The 11,502-nt window shown below is 40.7% G+C and overlaps 1 protein-coding gene across 1 annotated transcript; it reads left to right on the forward strand.

Annotated features, from left to right (window-relative positions):
• The first annotated feature begins 599 nt into the window (after positions 1 to 599).
• Positions 600 to 10,907, forward strand: LOC131903655 (ribitol-5-phosphate transferase FKTN-like). Its single transcript, XM_059254365.1, has 3 exons — positions 600 to 718; positions 987 to 1,120; positions 8,946 to 10,907. The coding sequence occupies exons 1-3, from the start codon at positions 670 to 672 to the stop codon at positions 9,012 to 9,014; spliced, it is 252 nt and encodes an 83-aa protein (XP_059110348.1). The 5' UTR covers positions 600 to 669; the 3' UTR covers positions 9,015 to 10,907.
• Positions 10,908 to 11,502: the final 595 nt, after the last annotated feature.

An 11,502-nucleotide genomic window follows, 5' to 3' on the forward strand; every position in this document is an offset into this window, starting at 1 on the left:
AGGGGAGCTGACAAGATTCAGTGTCTGTGATGAGGATGAAGACACAAATGCTTGTGACGCATTATTTTGTGCCTTTATGTTTACATGCACTTGAGTGAGCGTGTGTGTGTGTGTGTGTGTGTGTGTGTGTGTGTGTTATTTTAATTTCCCTGTGTCCTGACTCACACTGTAAACCTAGCACTCTGGAAGCTGAAGCAGGAGAGTTGCAAGCCGCAGGTGAGGCTGGGCCAAGGAACAAGTTGCAGGCCAGCCTGGCTGTAATCATGAAACCCTGCCTCAGAAAACTAAGACAGATCATGGGAATAAAAATAATTCTCTGTGTAGAAGTCTGTCCTTAACTACCACACTAGTAAACGCTGCTGACAGGAAACAGGTACTTGAGGAGACTCGGGAAACCGGACTGTGAAATGTCAGCTTTCTGACCCAGAGTCGGACTTAACACATCTTAAAGCAGTCTCAATCATTAAACTTTAACGTTTAAACACTCTGAACAGCAATTGTTTAAGTGAATGGACCAGTTAATACATTATTAAAGCCGATGATGTACTCAGAAATTATTATGTATCCTGAATTTTTTTTTTTTTAACACAGGATCTCACTCTGTATCCCTGGCTGTTCTGAAACTCACTATATAGACCAGAACAGGCTGGCCTAAAGGTGTTAGCCACCATGTCTGTCTTCATTCAAACTTTTGAGGAAGCTGAGCACTCAGCCCAGGGTAAGGAAGGAAGAGAGAGAGGGAGGGAAGGGAGGGAACAAGGGAGGGAAGGGGCGGGGAAGGAAAAAAGCAAGGAGATTGATTTTTCAAGGTAACTGCTGTAACCAAGTGGTTTAGTTTGGGATTTAACTTTTAAAAAATAATTTTAATAAAGAACCCCAACTACAACCTTATGAAATGATAGCCATTTCTATAAAGTTTGTTCATGATAATAACTAATCTTCCAAATATAGTTTAAATATATTTTATCTTTTTCTTCCCTTTTTAGGATGGTATCGGCAGTGCAGTATTATTCCTTATTGCAAAGATGTCGACCTAGGAATTTTTATACAAGATTACAAACCTGATATTATTTTGGCATTTCAGAATGCTGGACTTCCACTAAAATACAAGTTTGGGAAGGTTGGTGACAATGAACTTAATTTCATAAGTAATGTGTCTCAGTTGTAAAGTTTACCTTAACTAACTTATACATGATTAAAGGTATGTCAAACATAGTTTTATCACCCAGCACTAACCAGGATGGGCTGTGGAAGCCTATTATCCCTTAACATTTCTATACCAGTTAAGGAAAATTTTGAAAATATGCCTTTTATTGATAACATGAAAGAAGGAACTTGGGCTCTTGTAAGTGAATGTGTTGCTATTCTGTTATGCAATAATATGGCACAAAATTAATATAAAGATAGAGTCCTGCTACTCTGTTTGAAGTTATATTTGTTTCTGAGTCGTCTAATTAAATGCTCACTTAGGATTAGGTGTCATAATAATCATCAGCACAAATATCCCATCGACTGCTAAGGGACAGAGATATTGAGCCATGTTTAACAAGTGCTTGAGTTTCTTGTTTGTCTCACGTGTGCTAAGGTAAGCAACTTCCTCCGAGGTTAACGTGGGCAAGGGCACTCACTGTGACCCAAATGAACTCTAGACAATTTGATTGCTCTTCACAATGCCTATGAACCTTTTTGATAATGCTGCTCCTAATTTTTTCCCAGGGAATTTTTTTTCATTCCTGGAAAATTATTTCTCCCCATCAGAAGTAATCATTCTAATTTATTAAAAAAAATTAGTGTTTTCTGAGGCCAAATCAGTAGCTTTAGTCACTGAGCAGATACTTGCCAAAGGCTAGTGTCTGGCACTGTCTACAGATGGATACATTAGCATTCATCTCCCTGAGAGTCACATAAATTACTATCTGATGCTGTTGAAGACACATGCACCAAGTCCGATGTGAACTTTACTTTTAGGATAACTTTCCTTTCCTTTCCTCATCAACTAAACATGGAATAATAATGCTACAATAAGACCAGACACATACCATCACATCAAGGCTGGACAAGACTATCCACTAGGAAGAAAAGCATCTCATAAGTAGGCAAAAGAGTCAGAGACAGCCCCTGCTCCCACTATTAGGAATCTCACAAGAACACCAAGCTACTCAGCCATGGACATATGTGGAGAAGGCCTAGATCAGACCCTCACAAGCGCCCTGTTCTCAGCAAGCCCTCATGAGTCAATTGATTCTGTGGGGTGTGTTCTCGGTGTCCCTGAGTTCGCTGGTTCCTCTGATCCTCCCTTACCCTTCTCTGCAGGACTCCCCAAGCTCCACCTAATGTCTGGCTGTGGGACTCTGCATCTGCTTCCCCAGTTGCAGGATGAAGTCACTCTGGGCTCTTTGATGAGGATTCTGCTAAGCTCTGGTCTCAGAACACTCTGCAGGCAAGACAAACTGTAGGGTGATAGTTGTGTGACTGGATTGGTGTCTCAATTGAGGCCCTTCCTAGTTACAGAATATGGACATTTCAGTCTCTGTGTTTCCTATTACTAAGAGTCTTTGGTAGGTTTACTCTCGTAGATTCCATGGGGTTTCTGTTTTACCAGGTTTCTACCTTGACCCTAACATGCCCCCTTATTCCAATAGTTCTCTCAGTATTTTCTCCCTCCCCTGACCCAACTAATCCCTCCTGTTCCCAACTCGACCAGCCCCTAATTCACCTGTAAAATCTGTTCTATTTCCCCTTCCCAGGGAGATTCTTCCGTTCTGCCCAGCCTGTAGGCCCTACTTGTTACTTAGCCTCTCTGGGTCTGTGGACAATATCATGGTTATCTTTTACTTTACAGCTAATATCCACTTATAAATGAATACATATCATGTTTATCTTTCTGGGTCTGGATTACTTCACTCAGGATAATATTTTTTCTAGTTCTGTCCATTTGATGCAAATTTCCTGATGCCTATTGTTTTTAACAGCTGAGAATACTCCATTGTATAAATGTACTACATTTCTTTATCCCTTCTTTGGTTGAGGGATATCTAGGTTGTTTCCAGTTTCTGGTTATTATAAATAAAGCTGCTATGAACATAGTTGAGCAAGTGTCCTTGTGATAGGATAGAATGTCCTTTGGGTATATGCCCAGGAGTGGTGTAGCTGGGTCCTGAAGTAGATTAATTCCCAATTTTCTGAGAAACCGCCATATTGAATTCCAAAGTAGCTGTACAAGTTTGCATTCCCACCAGCAATGGAGGAGTATTCCTTGCTCCACATCCTCCCCAGCATGAGCTGTCACTTGTGCTTTTGGTCTTAGATATTCAGACAGTTGTTAGATGGTATCTCACAGTCGTTTTGATTTGCATTTCTCTGATGGCTAAGAGTGTTCAGTGTTTCTCATTCATTTGAGATTCCTGTATTGAGAGTTCTCTGTTTAGGTCTGTACCCTATTGTTTAATTGGATTATTTGGTTTGTTGATGTCTAATGTCTTGAGTTTTTTTTTTTTATATATTTTGGATACTAGCCCTCTGTCAGATGTGGAGTTGGTGAAAATCTTTTCCCATTCTGTGGGCTGCCGTTTTGGTCTATGGATGGTGTCCTTTGCTTTACAGAAACTTTTCAGTTTCATGAGGTCCCATTTATTAATTGTTGATCTTAGTGCTTGTGCTTTTGGTGTTCTGTTCAGAAATTTGTCTCCTGTGCCAGTGCAGTCAAGGCTGTTCCCCACTGTTTCTTCTGTCAGGTTCAGTGTGTCCATACAAAGACTCAACAAAGAAAGAGAATTACACACCAGTCTCCCTCGTGAACACAGATGCAAAAATACTCAGTAAAATTCTCACAAACTGAATCCAAGAGCACATCAAAAAGATCATCCACTATAATCAAGTAGGTTTCATCCCAGAGATGCAAGGAAGGTTCAACATACGAAAATCTGCCAATGTAATCTACCATATAAACAAACTGAAAGAAGAAAACCACATGATCATCTCATTAGATGCTGAAAAAGCCTTTGACAAATCCAATGCCCCTTCATGATAAGAGTATTAGAGAAATCAAGGATACTAGAGACATACCTAAGCATAGTAAAGGGAATTTACAGGCAGCCTGCTTTCTTACAAAACAGAGAACCTCCTGCCCAGGGAAGGCCCCACCTACATTGAACCTGGCCCTCCCCCATAGTCACTAATTAAGAAAATGCTCTACAGGTTTGGTTATACCCTGATCTTATGGAAGAACTTTCTTATTGAGGTTCAGTTATAGTTAGGTGAGTGGGAGTGTTTTCAAAATGTTTATACCTTATTTTTCAAAATATGATCGAAACTGCAAAGTTAGTGTATAATGAGTTTTTTCTTTATAAGATAGTATACCACAGAAATTAAGGTCATAGAGTCAGCTTTTAAATCCAAACTGTACATGTGACAAGTACTGTTTCCTTCAGCAATTTTTTATTTGACTTCTCTGCATATGGTTCCTCCACTTCCAAGTGGAAATAATATTAGACATTGTCATGCAGCCTTGTTTTAAGGACTAAAAATGTTGTTGTATAAAAAGGATTTGAAGGGATTCAAGATTTCCTGAATGCTGTTAGCTTGTGTTAATGCCACTATAGTAATAGTGGGAAAATGATGCCTTTTATAGTCTTGTGAGAAATTTAGGTACCATCTGATCAGTGTGGTATGAAAGTGCTACATCTGTGTTTTGAGAAGTCCTGTAAAAGTGTCAGTCTTTTGTCTTAAATTTGCTATCAAAGGTGAATTTTTCTTCTCAGGATGTGATCTGAAAACACAGTCCTCACAAGCAGTGTTCAGTCAGCTGCCACATTTATGGTAGAGACAACTTTGGTTTCCTCCCATTGCCCTTTCTAGTAGCAGTGTTGGCCAAGTGTGAAGTTCTCTGAGGAACAGGAGAAATGAGCAGTGAGGGAACGGTCTGGACAGATGGTGTGCATCCCAGATTTTGTCTCCTGTTACTGTGACCTTAGAGGCAGAGAAAAGAACAGGGGAAGGCTGTGTGGAGCCATTTCTTTGGGAGAATCCCCGGCCATATGCCGTTGTCAACACGATTCACTTTAGGAAATACAGGATTGATTACACGGCCATCTATAAAAGGGAGGACCTGAAACTTGAAACTAGTGTGAGGGTTTTTTAAATTTCATAATAGTGTTTTTTAAACCCATGTGTGCATCATACCTACACACATAAGTTACCTACAGGGGACAGAGCCTGTTTCTAAACCAGGAAGTGCTGTGGGATGGTCTGTATGTCAAGTGTGTTGCTGATTGGTCAGTAAATAAATCACTGATTGGCCATTGGCTAGGCAGGAAGTATAGGTGGGACAAGGAAAAGAATTCTGGGAAGTGGAAGGCGGAGAGAGGGGGACACTGCCAGCCGCCATCAGGACAAGGAAGATGTAAAGTACCGGTAAGCCACAAGCCATGTGGCAAAGTAAAGATTAATAGAAATGGGCTAAATATAAGAGTAAGAGCTAGACAATGACAGGCCTGAGCTAATGGCCAAGCAGTTTAAATAATATAAGAGTTTGTGTGTTTATTTTGTAAGTGGGCTCTGGAACTGGCGGGACTTGGTGGCGGGAGCTGGAGAGAAATTCTCCAGCAACAAGGAAGAGAGCAGCTGAGTCACTCACTGCATGAGACTCAGCAAGCCTGCACATGGAGTGCCCCAGCATGTTTTTAAGAGGGAAATGGCACAGTGAACACAGGTGGAAACATGCTAAAGAATAGTTTCATAAGGCATGTGCATAGTCTGACTCTTTACCTAACGGAGTGAAGGGAGTACTTCCCTGTGCACAGCCTCCTTTTCCATCTCCAGTGCTGCCACAGGAGGGAGGGAGGAGGTGATTGAGTTGATGACATAAAAACAAGTCCCCATCAGCAACGATCTTCTAGGAAACTGAATTAAAAGGGATATGGGACTTCCTTGATTTGATGAAGGGAAGATAATGAAAACCTTGAGGGAGCTTCATGTTTAATGGTGAAACTCAGAAGCTTTTCCATGTAGCAGGAATCTTAAAAGTTTTTATTAATAAAATCAAACCTGAAGCCAGGTATTGGGGTGAATGCTGGAAGACCAGAGAAGCAGAACAAGCCACAGCTACCTCACCTTGCCAGTTCCTCAGCTGATCCTGTTTCCTCAGACTGGAAGCCTCTGAGTCCTTATCAAAATGAATCTCAGCTGAACTGCTTCTCGAAAGCCTGAATGCTTAACCAGCCAAAAATGGTTCTAGTTTCTGGTCCTCACACCTTACATACCTTTATGCTTGCTGCCATCCCTCCCTGGGATTAAAGGCGTGAGTCACCATACTTGGCTGTTTCCAGTGTGGCCTTGAACTCACAGAGATCCAGAGAATTTCTGCCTCTGGAATGCTAGGATTAAAGGCATGTGTGCCACCATTTTCTATCCTGTGTATCTAGTGGTTGTTCTGTTCTCTGACTCCAGATAAGTTTATTAGGGTGCACATATTTTGGGGTACACAATACCACCACATTTCCATTACAATCAGAAGCAGCAGCCTGTGTTGACTGCTCCTATTAAACAGGATGCTAGTGTTTAGGCCCTGGAATATCAGCTAAAATGGGAGGTTCAGGAAAAGTGAGGTGCTAATGGGAATAAACTGTGTTTATGAGGAATTCGGGGGGTCTTCAGCTGTGCTCCTGGGACTGCAGTGTTTGGTGCAGACTTAGATTTGGAAAGGTCAGGTCGGTCGTAGTTGATGGCCACTATCTCACTTAGCCTTTTCTACTTAGCACCAGGAGACACCCTGTTCTAGAGTGCTGGGAATACTTCTCATTTAGCAATTATGTTCAAAGATTGTACAACTGTGCTGACAAAATTATTCTAACCACCCCAAAGTGGCTTTATTGGCTCTCAAATTTGGGGAAGAAAATAAAACTATCCTACTCTAGTTCACTGTTCAAGCTAGCAAGTGTTGTAACTGCTGTTTTAGCAAAAGTGGCATGAAATGAAGTGGTCCAAGTAAGAAAACAGATGGGAGAATTTTTTACCATAGTAAGATCTCTTAAATTTGTATCCTAATTTAGGGTGCCTTGCTCTAATTTAAATCTGTTCAGATTTTGGATCTCTTCCCAAGGCTTTAAAGTACAGACTGTTCTGCCAGATTGAATCATAGCTTTTAATCCAGGCAACAATGAGAGATTTAGTATCAGTCATTATTTACTGGTGACCCAGGCAAAGTCCAAGCATGTGCTGTTGTGTGTGACTTGCTGCCTCCTTCCTCTGCATGGTCTGACTTTACAATTACTTATCACGTTTTGTGATTATCTTTCCTGTTCTCCTGGGAAGCCAAGATACTCTTCTGTAGAATAGATTGAAAATGAGTAGAGAAATGAGAATCAGAGAGTCTGGGGATTTGGTTAGGAACAACATTAGAGTTGCATTGTTTTTGTATCATTTTCACATTGTTTCTCTAGTTTAAGTGTTTGGGGTTTGCTCTTAGATTCTCCTTCACTGTTCCAAGCATTCTTTTGTAGCCTGTAGTATTCTACCACGTGTATCCTGAAGCTGTTGTTTTTCGCTCTCAGCTCTTTGATGAGACTAAAGACTAATATTAAGGCAGATGCTTCCTGGTTGCTGTTACTAGGGAGATGGTGTCTGCCTCAACTCGGGTTCATAGTGTCAACCTGATAGTATGGGGCAGGTGGACATTCTGCTGACCAGCAGGTGATTGTGGGGGGTGGAGGCTGATGAAGGATGGCTATTTCTCTTGACAAAATAAGACATTCTGTGGACATGAGTGTACAGGGTAAAACTTTCATCAGGAGATGGTGGGTCTAAGCAGTGTCTTGTTTGTGTCTCAGCTATGAGGTTTTCTGTGGCTGTCTTTCCATAGATGCCAGCTGGGACTGTCCACTAACTGCCAGTACCCACTGCCTTTTGTAGCAGACTTGTTGGCTTTTTTAGAATATTCAGGTACACTTTCACGTGTGGTTTCATGTTTGCTTTGTGGTAAAACAAGATATTCAAAAGTAAAATCCATTCTTGGGGTTCACTTGGTGGTAAAACATGTTAATCAAATACAGTCAGATCCCTTTTCCCCAGTTCTCTACTCTCTCTGTAATTCTCTAGTATATTAAACTTTTGATCCCTATTATTGCCATTTCCTCATTAAATACTGAAAGTTCTTCCGAGTTATGATGAAAAAAATTTCTCATTGAGAATCCAACACAGAATATAGAGCTATGTAACTATAAACAGGCCTGCTGTTTTTTACTTTCCTTTGTTATAGAGTTTATGTAAGGATCTATTTCAATATTTTATTTTTTGAGACAGAGTCTTAGTAGACTAGACTGCCCCAGAATTCACTATATGACTGAAGCTGGACTTGAACTCCTGATCCTCATTCCTTCCCTTCCCAAGAGGTTTAGAAATGTTCTTTAAAATTTAAGAGTAAAGAGAGGTAGAAAGTAGAGTTATTATTGCATATAGAGTAGCGGAAAAACCTCGGACATGCTGGAGGAATCAATCCATTTGCCTTGGAACACAAGATTGTACAAGAAAAGAAAATGACCATTTCCTCGATCTTGTGGAAACGTTTTTACACATATTTCCCCAGGATTCTCAATACAGTCTCAGGGCTGACTTTGATTTTGCCTATTTTTGGTGTGTTCCCATCTCTGAAGCAATCATTCCCTGTAACTTACTAACCAGGCCTGGGTTAGGTTCAGATTGGTTGGTTTGTATTTTTTTCTCCACTAGAGCTTATGGATGGGATTAGCTCTCCTTCAGATGGACGCAGAATAGAAGAACAAGACCAGGGTGTAAACCCCAAAAGAAGAAAGGGGTGCTGAGCAGACAAAGAATTAATGCCAACTCTCTCCCCAAATCTGCTTGATACAAAAGGGCTGTCCCTTCACCAGGAAGGCCTGGCAGTTGAGGTACATGGCCTGATGCTCCTGCTTGTCCTTGTTTTCCTGCAGGTACCTGTTTCCCAAGTACACACTGTGCTGGACCGAGTTTGTAGACATGAAAGTCCATATGCCCTGTGAAACAGTTGACTACATTGAAGCCAACTATGGTTAGACCTGGACGATTCCTGTCAAGATGTGGGACTGGAAGAGCTCGCCCCCAAATGTGCAGCCCAATGGGATCTGGCCTATTTCTGAGTGGGATGAGGTTATCCAGCTGTACTGAGAATACAAAGTTATGGAGGGACATTTCTCAAAAAGAAGGCGGGTAGCTGGTTAAAACATGTGAGAGCCAAAGAAGATAAGTGAAAAGTTTGAAGACAGAAATGTTCTAACTCGTGGGCCATCTAATCGGCTATGCCATTCAGCATTTTCTGAGGTGTTTATACACCAGGTAAAACGCTAGGTTCTGGTGGTCAGGCAGAGATGAATGAGCAAATGCCTGCCTCTCACTTGTCATGTCCAATTTTCTGTTAAGGGAGTCTCCCCAACCTTCTGAAGAGCTGATGTGCATTGTGATGTATTCCATGATTCTTAAAACATTAAATAATGTTTATACTGGGAAGTGAGCTCATCAGACAAAGCTAAGGAAGGGTACATTCATTAGGATTAATTCATTCATGTCAGCCCTCAGGACTTAAGCTACTGTGTTAGTGCCCCTTTAAGATTGTGGAATATGAGTTAGTATTTTGTGAGTGATTAGACTTTGTGTCACACAGAGAAAGACAGTGGCAGACTCATTTTTCAAGCAGTGTGATCCACAGTTGACTTAAACACAGGGTGATTTATAAAGGAAGATGAGAGCCCATTTCAAGTCTTGTCAAGACATATACTCTTTTCTTCATATTTGAAGTGAGAAGTTGATGCCTGTGTGATATTTAAATGTCTGACGTCATAGGAACATTGTCACTGACCTGCAGCAGTTCTTGATAAGTCAGTCATGCTGCCCAAAAGTTGTGATTTCACAGAGCTTACTTTACTCATTTCATTCTCAATCGCTGTTAGACTTAAAAATAGGAGTTATTCATGGATAGTTTTCTATGTTCTGAACTTATAACTCTTCTACTCTTAATTTGAATGTTGACACTAAATACTAGTAGATATACCTCTGAGTTTTCTAAATATATCATTTATTTATGTATGAACCGTAGCTCCATTTCTTTAATCGATAGCCTACACTCTTCATTGATTTAGTATAAAGATATAACTGTTGTTCTATCCAATATTATTCAGGTTTCCATAATGGAGGGTTAATGTGAACCTGATAACTCTTCCTCATTCCAAATCACTGCTTTTAAAACCTGTGTCCATCTCTAGATTTTCCTTCTGCTGAGTATAATAGTGCAAGGACTCAGACTTCTCTACTACCAAGTACTACACCTGCTTGACCCTTTGACCTCCTTTTTCTTCTCAAAATACACTCGTGAGTAGGCTGGGCTAGCTGCACCCATCTCTGTACCTGTACTTAAGTGATGTGCTCTAAGTGAGATATGCAGGGCAGTCTGGCACAGTAAATGTTGCCTGGAAGAAGAGATTCTCTACTCTCTGCTGCTTAGCGACACTATCCCTGGCAGCTTGACAGATTTCCGATTGGAACTATAGTTACTAAAATGGTAACCAGAATATGAGGGAATGGGCTAGCAGAAATTCAAAAACAAAAACAAACAAACAAAAAAAAACAACCTTGGGGGACATTACCTGAAGCCACCCACTTCCAAATTTAAAATTACATGAAAACTCTTTGATGGTTGAAAAAAACCACAGTATATGAGGATACATCCTCCATGTAGGAATACTGAGTCTCATCATAGCTGTCATAATCAGATTTTAAAGAAACAAATTATAGATCATAAACAGTTCTTTTCTAGAAAATAAGTCCATAGAATATGTATCCATGCTTTAGATAGCCAACCCTAATTTCATTTTTTTTTGTGCACCAGAAATAAAATGATTATAATAGTGTTCTTGAGAAAAACCTACCCTATCTGGAGAGAACTCTTTGTTTGTACTTAGTATCCAGAAGTAAGTTCACTCACATCACATTTCTTGAGAGCTCCCATCTTATGCCAGGAGATCTCACCTACTCCTGTTCAAGTTACCTCACCTGTGTCCATCTTTGGAGTTTAAGGTCTGGAAGTGTTCAGAATAAAGCAGTCTTGGACTGTGGTCAGAGGTTCTATATTCCTCCCTACACAGAGGACAGCTAAACTTCTTGTCTTCCCTCTGGTTTGGCATTAGTGTTGAAGTTCCATCCTATCCTGCAGAAAATGAAAGCCTTTCCCCCAGAACTCGAAGGTGAGGCCTGCATCTCAAAATGATCCCATGATTCAGTCACAGTTACGCCTGTGCTTCTTAACCTTTGAATTCTGCTGAGTGTCCAGAGACCTTGGGTTAGGTGTTCCCACTACCTGTACCTTCTCAGATCATTTTTTCTTTCCTCCCTGAATATGCCAAGTGTCCATCTCCTATATTACTACTTTCTGGTCCCATTGCCTGGCTTTCTTGAAGATACTATGTGTAGTAACTTGTTGGTAGTTACATAACCAAGGTTATCTGCAGAGAGACCCTG

The sequence above is a fragment of the Peromyscus eremicus genome, chromosome 2 (assembly GCF_949786415.1).
Source record: "Peromyscus eremicus chromosome 2, PerEre_H2_v1, whole genome shotgun sequence".
NCBI classification, from domain to species: Eukaryota; Metazoa; Chordata; class Mammalia; order Rodentia; family Cricetidae; genus Peromyscus; species Peromyscus eremicus.